The sequence below is a fragment of the Panthera uncia genome (assembly GCF_023721935.1).
Source record: "Panthera uncia isolate 11264 chromosome A3 unlocalized genomic scaffold, Puncia_PCG_1.0 HiC_scaffold_11, whole genome shotgun sequence".
Taxonomy (NCBI): Eukaryota; Metazoa; Chordata; class Mammalia; order Carnivora; family Felidae; genus Panthera; species Panthera uncia.
Genome location: NW_026057578.1, coordinates 12,228,117 through 12,246,112, shown reverse-complemented (window position 1 = coordinate 12,246,112; position 17,996 = coordinate 12,228,117). Strand labels below are relative to the sequence as shown.

Here is a 17,996-nt window from a genome sequence, read left to right as displayed (position 1 = left end):
CCCTCTTCAACAAAATATTAGCAGATCAAATCCAAGAAGGTGTAAAAAGAATTAGAAACTATGACCAAGTGGGATTTATCCTAGGTATGCAAGGCTGGTTCAACATTGAAAAATCAGTTAATGCATCATATCAGTAGATGAATAAAAAGCATTTAACAAGATCCTACCCCCATCCATGGTAAAACTGTCAGTAAACTAGGAATGGAAGAGAACTTTCTTGACTTTATAAAGACTAACTACAAAAAGCCTAGAGCTAATATTCTACTTAATGGTGAGAAACTTGAAACTTTTTCACTAAGATGAGATACAAAGCAAGGACGTCCCCTCTCATCACTCCTTTTCTTTTTTTTCTTTTTTTTTTTTTTTTAACTTTTTTTTTTTTTTTTTAATTTATTTTTGGGACAGAGAGAGACAGAGCATGAACGGGGGAGGGGTAGAGAGAGAGGGAGACACAGAATCGGAAACAGGCTCCAGGCTCCGAGCCATCAGCCCAGAGCCTGACGCGGGGCTCGAACTCACGGACCGCGAGATCGTGACCTGGCTGAAGTCGGACGCTTAACCGACTGCGCCACCCAGGCGCCCCACATCACTCCTTTTCAACATTGTATTGGAAGTCGTTGCTAATGGAATAAGAGGAAGGAAAAGGTATACTGATAGGGAAGGAAAACATAAAACTTTGTTCACAGATGACATGATTTGTCTATATAGAAATTCTGAAAGACTTAACAAAAGCTAGACAGGATGCTTCTCCAAAGTTCCTATTGTTTCATTTGAGTTCATATAGATAACTTGAACTTGCTAACCCAGGTTGGTAGAGTGTGAGACTTGGTTTTTGCCTCCATTATGGTTGAAAAAAAAATTTTTTTTAAGCTTATTTATTTGGGGGGGGGGGGGAGACATGGACGGCGGTGAGAGAGGAGAGAGATAATCCCAAGCAGCCTCCATGCCGCCAGTACAGGGCCTGGTATGGGCCTCCATCCCACAGACTGCGAGATCATGACCTGCGCCAAGATCAAGAATTGACTGAGCCACCCAGGCTCCATTATGGTTGAATTTGAACATCAGCTCATTGTCAACTGGAGAGAGATTCTGTGGGAAGACACAGATCTTACTGAATAATTGAAGCAGTGTCTCTTATGGACTGGAAAAAATTAAACACAGTTGTAAAACCATGTTACATATATTAAAAATTTGTAGAATGAAATAATTTAGATTTGGAGTTTTTGATAAGGGGTATGTGGAAATAGATTCTAATTTTAAGGTGAATCCTATTATATTGCAAGTTTAATTGCAAAATTAGAAATTAAGGTATTTTCCTTACCTTATGACAGTGGTTCTCAATGGGGGGTAATTTTGCCTGCAAATCTTTGGAGACATTTTGGTTGTCATAGCTGGGGGCCCAGGGTGTTACTACGGTCTAGTGGGTAGAAACCAGGGATGCTGGTAACTGCCCTACAGCGTACAAAAAAGATTCCCATACCAAAGATTTATCTGACTCAGAATGCCAGTAATGTTGCGATTGAGGAAACCCTGACTTAGGGTAAAGAAAAAAAAAAAAGAATTGTTTAGAAGTGATAGCAGTGATGATATTTAGAAAGTATTAAGGTTGACAAAAAAGGTCAGTTTTTCTAAAAAGTCAACTATAAATATGCCCTAAATATTTATTTAGAATTCTTCTTTTGTCTTCATTTCGTGAAAGAGTTTATGAGGTAGTAAATGTAGTAAATCGTGTTTTTAAGCTTGTGCAGTTAGGTGTTACCACACATAGTGAAGAAACAACTAGTGAAACGTAGGATGTTTAAAAATCCATCCCTCTGCTTGCAGACACGCTAGCCCTCTTCTTCTATCTTGATTTGTAAAAGTGGTGAGACTTCCAGAACCTCTTTGAGTGATGTAGTCCTGGATGTTTTCCAACTGGTAATGATCAAGAAGTTTTCATTGAAAAGACCTCTGACTTAAGGCAAGGGTCAGATTGAAGGTTCTGGAGATGGATGTGGCCTGTGCCGTGCATGTCCATAAAGACTTTAACCATGTGTTCTGAGAATGGTGACATATAGAACTCAGATTTTTCATTGGCATCAGGGAGCCAGTGAAGCTCATTGATTTGTATGTAAAATATTTGCATTTGGGATAGAATATACATTTTTATCTGTAAACCCATATGGTCATGGATATGGACTTCATGTTACTTGGTATTGATGTTTTGCTTTTAAGGTTGAAGATGAACCGAACAAAATTTGCGAAGCTGACCGTGTAGCTATTAAAGCCAACATAGTGCACTTGATGCTTAGCAGCCCAGAGCAAATTCAGAAGCAGGTAATGTAAGGCCCTACTATTTAAGGATGCTTGTTTGCAAAGCTTTGATCTAATTAATCTTTTCCCTTCCCGCTCCAGTTAAGTGATGCTATTAGCATTATTGGCAGAGAAGATTTCCCTCAGAAATGGCCTGACTTGTTGACAGAAATGGTGAATCGTTTTCAGAGTGGAGATTTCCATGTTATTAATGGAGTCCTTCGTACAGCACATTCTTTATTTAAAAGGTATTGATAAATTCTTTTTTTTTTTTTTTTTTTAAGATTTGTAAGTAATCAGTACCCCCAACTTGGGGCTCAAACTCACAATCCCCAGATCAAGAGTCTCATGCTCTTCCAACTGAGCCAGCTAGGCGCCCCGATAAATTCATATATTTATAAAATATTAATTTTATTTATTAAGAGAGAGAGGGGCAGAGGGAAGAGACACAGAATCCCAAGCAGGCTTCCTGCTGTCAACACAGAGGGCTCAAACTCACCAACTGTGAGATCATGACCTGAGCTGCAATCAGGAGTTGGAAGCTAAACTGAGTCACCCAGGAGGCCCAATTCATATTTTTAAAATACTTTTTTTCAAATGCTTTTGTTTGTGTAAATAGTTGTATTTTTGTGACTGTTGTCATTCCTTTGAACTTGGTAATCTTAGAATAAGAGATAAGCTTCTCAGTTCATTATTATGTTTGTTTCTTAAGTAGTCTAATCTATCCTTGAAGGCCTAAAGTCAATAAACATAAAGCTTGTAAATTTACCTACTTTACCTTAATTTTTTAGATATCGCCATGAATTTAAGTCTAATGAGTTATGGACTGAAATTAAACTTGTTCTGGATGCCTTTGCTTTACCTTTGACTAATCTATTTAAGGTAATGGAATACTATCTTTGTGATACTGTAAAATTACTTAATATTTTAAACTGCTTAATTATTTGTGTGGATTTTATTTAAGAGAATGCTTTAAGTCTATTTGATAGGTAATACTTAGAGCAGCATTTCTTTTGAAAAATCCCAAACCTGTACAGAAATAGAGATGATCTCATTAACTCCCATGTATCTGTTACTGTTACACAAGGTTAACAGTATTACTTTTTCCCCCTCCCTTCCTCTCCTTTGTAGGAATACTTAAAAGCAAATCCAAGACATCATATTTCACTCAAGTATTTGAATGTTTGTTATTTTTTAAAATATAATTTATTGTCAAATTGGCTTCCATACAACACCCAGTGCTCATCCCAACAGGTGCCCTCCTTCATGCCCATCACCCACTTTCCCCTCTCCCCCACCCCCCATCAACCCTCAGTTTGTTTTCAGTCCTTAAGAGTCTCTTATGGTTTGCCTGAATGTGTGTTTCTAAAGGAATCGCTCCCCATTTTGATTTGACTTTACATATAGTTCAGCTAATTAATTTATATATTTGTACATCTTATGGTGCACAGGCTGCTTTCCTAAACATGTTCTTTATCTCTAAGATTCCTATAAGATTGAAAGATTAAAAAAAAATTTTTTTTTAATTATTTTTAAGCAATCTCCACGTGCAGTGTGGGGATTGAACTTAAAACCCCAATGGGATCAAGAGTCACGTGCTCCACCAACAGCCAGCCAGGTGCCCCCGTTTTTTTTTTTCCTCTTAAGTTTTTTTAAGTAATCCCTATACCCAACAAGGGGCTTGGACTCAAGATGCCAAGATTAAGAGTCACATGCTCTTCTGACCGAGCTAGCCAGGCACCCCAAAAGAGATATATTTTTAACCTTTTTTCAGATAAGGAGAGAGGATTCAGTATCCCCCAGCTAATAAAAAAGGGAGCCAAGCCTTAACCTAGTTTTGCTAATAACTCTGGAAAAGCTACTCCTTTCCTATTTTCAAAAAAGGAAAGTTGTATGATACTCACAACTTCTAAGATGTAAAGTGTGCACAGAAATTTTTCATGGTTAGGATGTCTTACTGATTGTACATTTTTTCTTAATGTTTATTTTTGAGAGAGCGGGGTGGGGAGGGGATCTGAAGTGAACTGTGTGCTGACAGCAAGAGCAAGGGGCTCCAACCCCAGAACTGTGAGATCGTGACCTGAGCCAAAGTCAGACACTCAACCAACTGAGCCACCAGGCTCCCCGCCGACTGTACATTTTTATCTAAGAAAATAAAATTGGATAAAACGTAATCAAGATTTTCCACCTATTGGGTTGGCACAGATTTTTATTTCGTTTTACTAATGTTAAAAGTGTTAGAGTGCAGTGAAATGAAGTCTGATGTCCTGTCCATTGGATTATAAATGGTAGTGTCTGGAGTTTGACATTTCATTAAGAAAACCTTTATATTCATATTTCTTAACTCCAGGATAGAGGAAGTAAGATTTGTTGAGTGTCTTTTACATATTCCACGAAGTACTAGGATATTTTATGTGTATTTCTTCATTCTCATTCTCTGAGGTGGGCATTATTTTCAGATTACAGATGAGGAGATTGGGGCTCAGTAAAATAATTGCTCAAAGTAATGCTCATGATGAACAAGAGTCTGGATTATATCCAGTTTTATCTGGCTTGCAAAACCTGTGCTCATAGTATAGTGCTCTGCTTTGGTAATACACTTGTAGAATTTCATACTGCAAAAATTAGAGGTATGCATAGTTTTAGATAAGCCTGTTTATTATAGTTAGAATAATAAATAATTGGAAACAAATTAAATGCCAGGTGGCAGGGGAATTATTTAATGAGAGCAGATAAAGACAATTTTGTAATATATTTATATGCACAAAGGAGAGTAGAAGGATCTAGTTGAAATATCAACATTGGACTTTTTAGTAGTGCTATTATGGACAATGTAAAAATATATACTGTTGTAATATATTTTTTCAGAATCTCTTATATGACCGTATACTATTTAAAAGGTAAATTTTGGAGAAGATATAAGTAGTCTCACCTTATTTGACTAAAGTTTATAGTAACATTAAAACTGTGTTCCTAATTTCCTTTCCAAGGCCACTATTGAACTCTGCAGTACCCATGCAAATGATGCCTCTGCCCTAAGGATCCTTTTTTCTTCCCTGATCCTTATCTCAAAATTGTTCTACAGTTTAAACTTTCAGGTGAGTTTTGTTACATTTCTTATTTTTTTAAATTTTTTTAAGTTTATTTACTTATTTTGAGAGAGAGAGAGAGAATGAATCCCAAGCAGACTCCATGCTGTTAGCACAGATAGCTAATATATAGCACATACAATAGCACATATAGCTATTAGCTCCATCCCACGAACTATGATGACCTGAGCCGAAACCAAGAGTTGGTTGCTCAACCGACTGAGCCACCCAGGTGCCCCAGTTTTGTTGTATTTCTTGCTTTTGATTCTTTGATGTCAAATATACAGGAGGAAGGTATTTGGCTTTTTCATTGCTCATAGCCAGGGCCAAGTACCTGAACGTCATCCTCATAACATGACTACACTCACAGTGGTAGGAAAAGCATTCTCTAAAAGGAATGGGTGGAATAGGAGATGAACATCCCAAAATGGCATATCCGCATCTGTGTTCTGCTGGACACCAGTTTGAGAAATTTATACTTAAAGGATATCACTGTTTTTGCTTATACCTTCTTTTGAATTCTATTTTTAGAAATCAGGTAGAATTGAGGCTCTTAATAACTTGTTAGACATAGTTAAGGAAACCAAAAGAGGAAATATAATCTTTACTTTGGGGGGCTTATCCCTCATTAAAAAGGCAGTACTATGGCACAGGAAATCAGTAACTGTGTTAAGATGATGAGTTTGAATGGGTGGTCATCTTACAATAAATGCGATAGTTCAGAAAGGAAAAGGAAGATATTGGTCAGCACTGAGTTTTTGTAAGGAAAGGTTTCATACAGTCTTAGACCTTCCGAGAAAAAGTAAATTTAGATTGGGACAGGAAATAGAGGTGGCCTCATTTTGTGGTTGAAAGTGTATAAACATAAGACACAATGGTTTATTCAGCTGCCAGACCCAGCTGGAATAGAGAAGTCTTGTCTAAATAGTTAATGGTTGGCTCAGGCTGAAAAGTGTGGACTTGAGGCAGTAGGTATGTGGGAAATGTTTGGCATGGGGCAAAACTTACTAAAATAACATTTATTTTAATCAAAAGTCTCAAGTCAGTGTTTATTTTAGGATCTCCCTGAGTTTTTTGAAGATAATATGGAAACTTGGATGAACAATTTTCATACCCTCTTGACATTAGATAACAAGCTTCTACAAACTGATGTAAGTATTGTTTTAAAATGTTTCCCAAGTAGCCTTTTTTTAAATGAAGAATTGTTTGAAATATTAGATTTTGATTATATCTCAGTTTTTAAATATGTAAAAAAAAAAATGCCCTCTGAAACCTTTGGAATATAATTAGACTTCAAAAAATGAAAGTTATTTGAGAACATTTACTTTATTATTATTTTTTAATTAATTTTTTTTTTTAACGTTTATTTGTTTTTGAGACACAGAGAGACAGAGCATGAATGGGGGAGGGTTAGAAAGAGGGAGACACAGAATCTGAAACAGGCTCCAGGCTCTGAGCGGTCAGCATAGAGCCCGACGCGGGGCTTAAACTCACGGACCACGAGATCATGACCTGAGCCGAAGTCGGCCGCTTAACCAACTGAGCCACCCAGGCGCCCCACATTTACTTTATTTTTTAAGTAAATTGTGCCCAACATAGGGCTCGAACTCAAGACCCAGAGATCAAAAGTCTCCTGTTTTACTGAACATTTAAATTCTGGATCCTAAAATTTTTTTTACTCTTGCACTGTTGATAGGTAGAACTCAAGAATGCAAGTAATATTTAATTATGTGGGATGTTCTATGTTTGGTTATTTGTAACATACAGAATTACTCTTCTTGTGGGCCTGGTGTAGGTAGGTCCACGATTTATAGAGAAGGCTATATCATTACATTATTAAAAGGAAAGCCTCAGAGTATTCACACTATGACCATTTTATGAAATAGAAAACCGTCACTGAAGATACTAAGAAAACATAAACCTTTGCAACAATAGCCTCTTTTTAAAAAGCATCCGCAGCATGGGAAAATGGGGACATTATGAAGGTTTGTAATGCATTACAGTTTCTGGTCTGGGGTTTGTAATAATGCATACTTTCCAACATAGGGCACTTACTTTGTGTTACTCATTTGTTTGTTTATTAATAGATTCGTGATCTACCTCTTTCCCAAGAAATAAAAAACATAAGAAGTAAAATACTGAGAATGCTTCAATTTCAGATAAAATTAGAATAGGTGATTCAAATCAATTTTGGGCAGTGGGGTGCAGAGAGAATTGTTTCAGTGGGTGTATAGCAAATTTTCTCTGAGATTTACCGACTAAAGCAACAAAAAAAGCTATGGCTCCTATGACATAATTCTTTCAGTCCAGTGAAATAAAAACAATGCCTTCAGAAAAACAAAGCTCGTCTTCACACTTTAAAGGAAGATTTTCACCTAGGATTCTTACAGGGAGCTCTTAGCCCGTTTAACCAGTTATACCTTATGTCCTCTTACTATGTAACATTCCTTATGTTTATGCCTTGAGGAGCCACCTGTTAGGGAGTTCTTTTTATCTCTTCTAAATTTGAATTCTTTGTCATATGGTACAGTTTAAAAGGTGTTTATGGATTGCTGTTACAGTAGAGAGCATCATATAAATGACTGTCATGGTTTAGATTGGGGTTGGCAAACTTTTCCTGTAAAGGTTCAGGTAGTAAATATTTTTGGCTTTGTGGGCTGTACAGTCTCTGTCCCAACTACTCAGCCCTCCATTTGGAGTTGAAAGCAGCCATAGGCAATACTATAAATTATATAAATGTAAAGAAGGAATGAGCAAGGCTGTATTTCAGTAGAACTTTACTTACAAAAATAGGCAGCAGGCCTGCAGACCGTAGTTTGACCTTTGAATTAGTTTGCTGTTTAATACTTTATAACCAGAGTATTGTTGGTGAGAATCTTACAGCATTATCTTACATATTTGAAGTGACAGCCTTTTGGGAGGAGATAGCAAGACACCTGACCATGTTGCAAAGGAAAGTGTGATATGGCCTTTATCATTTAGATTTCTGTAGGAATACATTATTTTCACTTTAACATGTAAATATTTTATAATTCAACAACCTGAAGAAAAGTCTTTTTAACTTGAAAACTTGAAATTACTCTCACTGATTAATAAATGAGAAGTATTTCATTTGTTCTGTATTTGAAAGACTAAATGAAGAAATTGATGGTGGCATCAATGCCATTTGTAACACTAGGCTTTGGATTCCATTTTTAAGGAGTTTGTTTCAGGAATTACAGCTATTCTCTATGTATGATAACATTATACGTGTATGTTTGAGTTTTCTATTTTCTCTTATATGAGGATGAAGAGGAAGCCGGCTTGTTGGAGCTCTTAAAATCCCAGATCTGTGATAATGCTGCGCTCTATGCACAAAAGTATGATGAGGAATTTCAGCGGTACCTGCCTCGCTTTGTCACAGCCATCTGGAATTTACTGGTTACAACAGGTCAAGAGGTTAAATATGACTTGGTAAGATGATGGTGGAGAGACAGATAATTAAGACATTCCCTCCCTACCTCCCCCAAGAAGTAAATGATTTAGTTTTGCTCTTAAAAATATGCCTGTTTTTGTGTTTTTGTTTTTGTTTTTTCCCAGTTAGTAAGTAATGCAATTCAGTTTCTGGCTTCAGTTTGTGAGAGACCTCACTATAAGAATCTGTTTGAGGACCAGAACACGCTGACAAGTATCTGTGAAAAGGTTATCGTGCCTAACATGGAATTTAGAGGTAATTATGGCAAAGTCTGAAGCCTTTTCAGAAGATTAAAAGCTTGTTTTTTTAAAGGGTATGTTAGTATAAGTTTAGTAAGTCTGTTCCCTGCTGCTTTTTATATAATACGTTGAGTCTAATTTTTTTTTAAATGTTTATTTTTGCGAGAGTGAGAGTATACACACGTGCAGGTGGGGGAGGGGTGGAGGAAGACAAAGGATCTAAAGCTGGCTTTGCTCTGACACCAGAGAGCCTGATGTGGGGGCTCGAACCCATGAACCACAAGATTATGACCTAAGCCAAAGTCAGACACTTAGCCAACTGAGCCACTCAGGCGCCCTAGTTTTTTTAAGTTTAACTTACTTATTTTTAGAGAGAGCTCACATGCCACACTAGCAGGGGAGGGGCAGGAGAAGGAGAGAGAGAATCCTGAGCTGAACAAGAATTGGACGCTGAATCAACTGAGCCACCCAGGAAGCCAGTCTGATTCTTTTTTTATTGCTAATTAAAACTTCTACAGGTCACTTAACTGCCTATTTCTGAAAAAAATGTTTATGTATTTTGAGAGAATCCCAAGCTGGCTTCACACTGTCAGCGAGGAGACCGATGCCAGGTTTTGATCTCGTGAGATCATCACATGAGCTGAAACCAAGAGTCAGATGCTTAACCGACTGAGCCACTGGGGTTCCCCCACTTACTGCCTATTTTTTACACTAAGACAAAGTGTAGTTTAAAAGACATTTGTGATGGGGGGGTCCTGGGTGGCTCAGTCGGTTAAGTATCCGACTTTGGTTCAGGTTGTGATCTCACAGTTCGTGGGTTTGAGCCCTGTGTGGGGCGCCGTGCTGACAGCTCAGAGCCTAGAGGCTGCTTCTGATTCTGTGTCTCCCTCTCTCTCTGCCTCTCCCCCGCTCACACTGTGTGTGTGTGTCAAAAAAAAAGAATAAAACATTAAAAAATAAATATTAAAAATAAAAGACATTTGTATCACTGTGGTGAGGTTTGTTTTACACTGTGGAGGGTTTTTCACAGAAATCTTGAATAAGACTAAAAAAATTCCTATTCCATGGATAAGAAAGTAAACCATCCAGGATGGTGTTGTTTGAGTTAGTGTTTCACCAAGGCAGATAGCAGTTTTCAAACAGTGTAGTTGAGAGCGGAAGTGATTGATAACCTGTAAATACAGAGCTGAAGCCCACCCAGTTTGTAATTAAGGTTAAGAGAGTCTTAAGAGTATTAGTGTACAAATTGTCTCTCCTTCTTAGAGCTGAGAAGGACAGGTAGTAAATATGGAAGGAATTGTGTTTTATGTTAAAGTATTCATTAGATCAGTGGTTCTCAAATTATCAGGAACTAAAAGGAATAAAGGACAATATCATGTAAGGCTTTATTTCCTTTTGTGTTTTTTTCATGAAACTATAAAGGACAGATCTTTATTCTGATATTGTCCATCCTACTTTTTTTGGTGTGGAAATGACTTCTATGAAATAATGGTGGTTATATTTGTTAGGCTGTTTGGTTTTTTAATGTCCTTATTTAGCAGAATAAAAAGTTGGCATCCCTAGCTTGAGCCCCAGCAGTCATCTTTTTGATGTTGGTGGTTAAAGTCCCGTTCTGGGGACACTATCACATTAGAACAGGTGAGCTGTGTGAATTACCTATACTTACCCTCTCAGGGTGGCATTTGTGCTCTAAGTAATGATTAAATGAAATATATATAAGCTTGGGTGGCTCAGTTTAGCTTCCAGCTCTTGATTTCAGTTCAGGTTATGATCTCACGGTTGTGAGATCAAGTCCCGTGTTGGGCCTTGCGCTGACAGTGTGGATCCTGCTTGGGATTCTCTCTGTCCCTCCCCAGCTCACACGCCCATGCTCTGTCTTGCTCTTGCTCTCACTCTCTCAAAATGAATAAGCATTTTTTAAAAAAGAATACACGAAGTTGTCATTTGTTAGGAACACTTTGCTATAAAACATGGCACGTCTACATACTCTTCTGTGTACTCATTTATGAAAGTACAGTGGCTTGTCATGTCTTTTGAGGGGTTATTTGAAATGCCATCTCTCTTTGTAGCTGCCGATGAAGAAGCCTTTGAAGATAATTCTGAGGAGTACATAAGGAGAGATTTGGAAGGATCTGGTATGTATTTTGGTTTTTAACTGTTAGTCTGATAGCAAGGCACTTTTAAAGTAGTTCTTGTCACCATGGGGAGGAGGAGGAGTCAGAGTAAGTGTGTTGTCTCAACTGCCTTTCCTCCTTTAATTTGTACACCTTTAAGAGCAGCTCTCGTCTGAGTTCTATCCAAGTGTCCAGCATTGAAAGTCCTCTGTCTCTTACATACTTATTAGTGTGTAACTACTACGATAATCTTTTTAGTTTCATTCCCATTTTTGTGTGTCTTGTGAATAAAATAATGGTCTTTTTCATTATTTATGTTGTTGGTAGCTATCAAATGAAAATTTTTTGCCTTATAATCTTGATCAGTTGGTGGTTTCTTTATCCTGTGATATATTTCCCTTTGATTTTATAGATATTGATACTAGACGCAGGGCTGCTTGTGATCTAGTACGAGGATTGTGCAAGTTTTTTGAGGGACCTGTGACAGGAATCTTCTCTGGTTATGTTAATTCCATGCTGCAGGAATATGCAAAAAATCCATCTGTCAACTGGAAACACAAAGATGCAGCCATTTACCTCGTGACATCGTTGGCATCAAAAGCCCAAACACAGAAGGTGAATCTTCAATGTAGTTTTGTTTCTAAAATAGACTTGCTGGTGGGGCGCCTGGGTGGGTCAGTTGGTTAAGCATCCGACTTCAGCTTAGGTCATGATCAGGTCAGTGAGTTCGAGCCCTGCGTCAGGCTCTGTGCTGACAGCTCTGAGCCTGGAGCCTACTTCGGATTCTCTCTCTGTCTCTGTCTCTCTCTCTCTCCCTCTCCCCCTCCCCCTCTCTCTCTCGCTCTCTTTTTCTTTGTCTCTGCTCCTCTCCTGCTCGCACTCTGTCTCTCAAAAATGAATAAACGTTAAAAAAATTTTTTTAAATAGTCTTGGTGATAACCACAGAAATCAGAAAGAAGTAATAGATTTCTAATGATGCAGCCTACTCTGCTAGGTAACCTGTTGTTCTGATGAGAATCATATAGTCTCCAACGATGAGTTGACATTGATGTATGAAGCACTTCATTTTCTCCTGGACAAAAACTGATGGATTCCCTTCACTGAGACTTGGTGTATAAAATGTGCTAAATTTAAATTTAGCTGTTCTTTAATTTAGGGACGCTTCTTTCTTGTTTATTAAAAAAGTCTTGTGTTTTTTTTTAATATATTTAAGCAGTTGTGATTTGAAGTGTTCATCTCCATTTTTAACCTGTTTTTTTTTTTTTTTAATTTTTTTTTTTTTTCAACGTTTTTTATTTATTTTTGGGACAGAGAGAGACAGGGCATGAACGGGGGAGGGGCAGAGAGAGAGGGAGACACAGAATCGGAAACAGGCTCCAGGCTCCGAGCCATCAGCCCAGAGCCTGACGCGGGGCTCGAACTCACGGACCGCGAGATCGTGACCTGGCTGAAGTCGGACGCTTAACCGACTGCGCCACCCAGGCGCCCCTAACCTGTTTTTTAAAAGTTGCCTAAATTTCCTATGTGTTAGATAGATAGAAGTATTTCATTTTATTTTACCATATTAAAAATTTGTTTTTCAGCATGGAATTACACAAGCAAATGAACTTGTAAACCTGACTGAGTTCTTTGTGAATCACATTCTCCCCGATTTAAAATCAGCTAACGGTGAGTTGGGGGGGGGGGCGGTTAATATATTTTGAGAGAGAGGGAGAGAGAGAATCCCAAGCAGGCTCCACGCTATTAGTGCAGAGCCCAATGTAGGACTCAATCCCATGAACCCCATGGAGTCCAGACCAGAGCTGAAATCAAGATTTGGGACCCTTAACTGACTGAGCCACCTAGGCTCCCCTGTTAAAAATGTTTTTTATACAGCTTACAACACTTTTTACTTGCAATGGTATGTATGTATGTATGTACGTATGTATGTATGTAAAGTAATCTCTACACCCAGTGTGGGAGTTGAACTCATGATCCCCTGAGATCAAGATTCACGTGCTCTTACCAACTGAGCCAGGCCAGGCACCCCTGCTTGTTATTTTATACTGCAAAATAACTAACATTATGGCAAAAGTCATAACGGATTCTGCATCACCATGACACTCAAAAAAATGGCTCCTATCCTTGTTGCAGTTACTTCTTTTACTGAATAAAATCTCAAATGGTTTCCCCAGATCTTGCCCAGTTGAAATGAACAGTCTAAAGAAGATGTTGCTTGTGTAGAAGGAAAATGGGAACAACTAAAACTAAATTTGTAGCTCAGCTACAAATTCCTATAGGAATTATACTTTAGTTTTCTTTTCCTTCTTGTTTAAAAACCGAAATCCTACTCATATGTTGACCTTGAGAAACTTAATAGAAGACCATGCCCCCATCGTCTTCCCCAAGGGAAGGGGAAAAAAAAATAGTTACAGAGAGGGAGGGAGGCAAACCAGAAGAGACTCTTAAATACAGAGAACAAACTGAGGGTGGATGGGGGAGGGGAGGGCGGGCAGGAGAGGGGAAAATGGGTGTTGAGCATTGAGGAGGGCACTTGTTGGGATGAGCACTGGGTGTTGTGTATAAGTGATGAAGCACGGGAATCTACTTCAAAAACCAAGAACACACTTTACACTGTATGTTAGCCAACTGACAATGAATTTTAAAATTTTTAAAAATATTTTTATATTTAATGGCAGAAAAAAATAAAAACTGAAATCTTAAAAATTGAAGCAAATTTAAAGTAGTTGAAACTGGGTAAGTCTTAAGGATAATTGTCTATGTTTATGAAAGTATGTTGATTAAGATACCTTATGTATTTCCCACCCCCCTTTTTTTTAATCCCTTTTTAAAAAACTCTTGGGGGTACCTGGGTGGCTCAGTCGATTAAGTGTCTGACTGTTGATTTCAGCTCAAGTCTTGTGGAATCAAGGCCAGCATTGGACTCTGTGTTGACAGCATGGAGCCTCCTTGGAATTCTCTCTCTCTTTCTCTCTTTCTCTTAAAATAAATATTAAAAATAAAGAAAAAAATTTTTGTATGGATTTTTAAATACACTAAAAAGGGAGAATATTTTAATGTACCTTGAATCTGGATAGATTCAAGAATTTTTAATAATTGACCAATATTCTATCTTTTTTACAAATTTATTTTCCCATAGAGTAGTTTAAAGCAAATCCCAGCCATTGCTCACTTCGGTAGCACAAATATTAAAGCAAATTCTATCCAGAGACACATACTCTTGATTCAGAATAGCTTCCTTTCTAGGAAGAAGTTGATACATGGTCATTAGTTTGTGGTCCTTCAGTTATGTAAGTAGTACATGTTCATTTGTAATGAAACTTAACAAGGGGAAAAAATAAAATTACTCATAATCTTACTAATAACTACATAGTAGATCTTTATGAAATTAACTAAGTTTCAATTACTTGACATTTTGGTTACCAAACTGTTTCAAAGATCCATGTCACCAATTTGGGAGTAGTGGTCTTTAGCACTTAAATAACTATGGCTTTATTTTTTTAATAGTGAATGAATTTCCTGTCCTTAAAGCTGATGGTATCAAATACATAATGATTTTTAGGAATCAAGTAAGTAGCTTTTGAATTATATGTTTTATACCAGTTAATCTCTTAAGAGTTTTATTGTATACCAGCTTCTCTCCCTGCCGTGCAGTCATACTTGACATCCACATCTAACAGAATTAACAATAACTTCTTAAGAACTTAGGATCCACACCGTGCTTATTTTCCTCCTTTGTCTCAAAAATATCATTATATAGTGATTTTAATAAAAATTGGGATCCAAACAAGGTACACACATTGCTTATGGTTGATTGTCTCTTATTTTACAACAGAGAGGTCCTCCTTCCTCTTTCTTGTGACTATTAGTTCTTGGAGAAACCAGTCATTTGTCTTGTGGAGTTTCTCACATTGTATTTTTGGCCAATTGCATTCTCGTGTATTTATGGTTTTACTACATAACTTGTTTCCACAAAAACTCTGTAGTATTTTATAGGCTTAAAATTTTATTTGTATAAATGATATGCTGTAGGTTTGGTCTACACATCTTGTTTTTTTGTGTGTGCTTAACATTGTTTTTGAGAGTTACTCATTTTAGTAGACGTAGTTCATTTTTTAATAGTTGTGTAGTATCGCATCATAAGAATATGCCACAGTTTATTTCCTATGGATGATTCTTTAATTTCCTGATTTATAATTTTTATGTCTTTGGCAGGTAGTTACCAGGGTTACATGCAACCTTGTGAAGCTGTTCTATTTTAAATAGTAATGAATGGGTATTCTAAATTTTTAGAGGCTTCTAATGAAAATTAGTATTCTTATCTTTGCCCCCACCTCTTTTTTTAGAAGAAAAAATGAAGCACAAAGAGCTTGAATAACTTTTCCAAGAATTACCTGCTAGTGAAAAGTATAATTCTTAGTAGTAATGAAATTAGTGTGCTCATCCATATTATTTTATGGTGTGCTTCTTTTTTTATCCAACCGTAGATTTTACTCCAACCGTAGTTTAATGCTCAGAGAAGGAGAATAAGAAAAGTTAACATGAATTGAATCATTATGTGGAGATAGAAGTTTTAATTTCTCAACCGTATCATCTCCCATTGTAACAGCTGAAAAAACACTTTCTAGAATCGTCAAGCCCTTCTATTCCAGTTGTCTTTTACTCTAAGGTAGCACCATTGAGTTAAAGCTTGCACGTTACTGTGTTTTTCAGGTACCGAAAGAGCATCTTTTAGTCTCTATTCCTCTCTTGATTAATCACCTTCAGGCTGAAAGCATTGTTGTCCATACTTACGCGGCACATGCACTTGAGAGGCTGTTTACTATGAGAGGACCTAACAACACCACTCTGTAAGTATTTGATTCTAAGCAATTTTTATTTTTTCAGCTTGGGGTGGGAACTGTTCTGTGCTTTCAGAGATCTCTTTGACTATATTCATAATTTCATTAGTAGTTTGAAAAATAAATGTGTACTTTTTCTTCATTTATTTATACTGTGTGTCAGTCTAGAAGGATGAAGCAGTATGCTACGAAGATACATAATGGCAAAAAGTTAAACAGGAAATCAGAGCAAAGGGAAATAACGGGGTAAGGTTACTAAAAAGAAATAGGTGTCAGAGGATCCTATACAGGAATTAAGGAAGCTCCTGAAATTTATGTGCCGTCTTCTGGCAAACCAAGGCAAAGAGAGGAACTTGGTCAGTTAAAATTTTCGGTGTCCTTGAGATTAAATTTAAAACAGTTCCTCAGAAGGCATCTCAGAAATGGGCCTTCATTAAGGGAGTGGTCTTAGCACCGTCATGCGACAGTGTTGTTTTTACCTGGTGTTTTTGTATTATTACTCATTGCGGAGATTCGACATAGCTGAGTGAAAGCTACCTAGGTGGTAGCTCTTCTGGCCTGATCGAGGATAAATGTAGAGGGATGGACGGTCTGCAGATCTTTCAGGCCATTATCCACCAGTGTTATTTCTTGAAACTGAGCTTTGGATGAGAGGTGGAAAACAATTCTAGGTTCTTTTCTTCATCAAGAGCTTGAAGTACAGATCTTCTCAGTGACCAATTAAGGGTTGAAAGGACATCCTCTGAGGTGAGTCAGACCAGTACCTGTCTTCAGGCCCGGAATTCATGCAGAAGTTATGAATCTGTTCCACCTCCGGGAAAAACAAATAAATGACTGAGACCCTGAGAGTCTGAGTACTGTTCTCGACAGTGATGGATAGGAACCAAGGACGACCTGAATGGCTTTAGATGATGTCGGGTTTGCCTGGCTTTTGGTTTGTGTTTGATCACAGATGTGCCCTTTTTAGGAACTTAACATGAACACATGTAAATAGTTACTTTCCTAAGCTGTCAGGTGATTATCAGTGGTGGGAGATGGCTTACTCTTATGCCAAGAAGTGTGATTTAGTGGTTGCCAAGGGTATTCCAGAGTGACAAGCTCAAGAGTTGGCAGTGACTGAAAGCTGTTTTTTCATCTATAGCTTTACAGCCGCAGAAATCGCACCGTTTGTTGAGATTCTGCTAACAAACCTTTTCAAAGCTCTCACACTTCCTGGCTCTTCAGAAAATGAATATATTATGAAAGGTAGGCTGTTCCCCTGGTGTACAGACTATAAGAATCCCGTCTCCGATTACAGGGGTAAATACTGAGTTGTACTTCAGGTTTCATAGTCCATGAACCAGATACCGTTGGCTATGAAGTCGGTAGGTTTAGATATCTTTACGTGGAAAATGTTTGGTTTACTATTATATTAAAACAAGTGTTTTCAGAAAAAAAGTCTACCCTAGTTTGATGTGGATACTCCTCTTGTTAAAAAGTAGCAAACTCCCTTCTTCTTTACCTAGATTGAATTTGGGGGCAGAGCTCAGATCAGACATTTCTTGGTGGCATGCTAGGTTACATCTTTGCTGTGCAACCTGGATGCCCTTGAGAGACTCCACACAGATCCGCCTTCATAGAGCTACTGCTGAGGACACAGGCAGCTATAAACCATCTGCCCGGTGCTACATTAGGAGAGTGTCGTGCGGACAGCTCTGACTTGAGGGGCAATTTCAGTCTTATTCACTGTCATGTTCCAAGAGCCTAGCTGTGTCTGACTCATAGATGTTTTTCAAACAAACCGTCCCTCGTGGCCAATCAGGGCCCCTGGCATGTGTTGTGTGTTGGTGTGTACACGTGTGTTTATGTACGTGGATAGGTGTGTATGCGTGTGTGTTTTCACTATCGTTCTTTTCCCAACAGTGATGTGTGATTACTGTTGTTTAACGTCCATTTCTGTGAGGTTAACTGGCATGTAGTCCCATTAC

General features: G+C 37.8%; 1 protein-coding gene across 1 annotated transcript in view; it reads left to right on the top strand.

Annotated features, from left to right (window-relative positions):
* The window catches only part of CSE1L (chromosome segregation 1 like), a 45,783-nt gene that overhangs the window by 18,599 nt on the left and 9,188 nt on the right, over positions 1-17,996 (top strand). Inside the window, exons 4-16 of the mRNA XM_049650633.1 lie at positions 2,215-2,316; positions 2,395-2,540; positions 3,084-3,174; positions 5,283-5,390; positions 6,440-6,532; positions 8,667-8,834; positions 8,961-9,090; positions 11,144-11,209; positions 11,601-11,803; positions 12,772-12,856; positions 14,696-14,757; positions 15,902-16,038; positions 17,171-17,274. Coding sequence (XP_049506590.1) covers positions 2,215-2,316; positions 2,395-2,540; positions 3,084-3,174; positions 5,283-5,390; positions 6,440-6,532; positions 8,667-8,834; positions 8,961-9,090; positions 11,144-11,209; positions 11,601-11,803; positions 12,772-12,856; positions 14,696-14,757; positions 15,902-16,038; positions 17,171-17,274 — 1,495 coding nt within the window. The remainder of the gene's footprint in view (positions 1-2,214; positions 2,317-2,394; positions 2,541-3,083; positions 3,175-5,282; positions 5,391-6,439; positions 6,533-8,666; positions 8,835-8,960; positions 9,091-11,143; positions 11,210-11,600; positions 11,804-12,771; positions 12,857-14,695; positions 14,758-15,901; positions 16,039-17,170; positions 17,275-17,996) is intronic.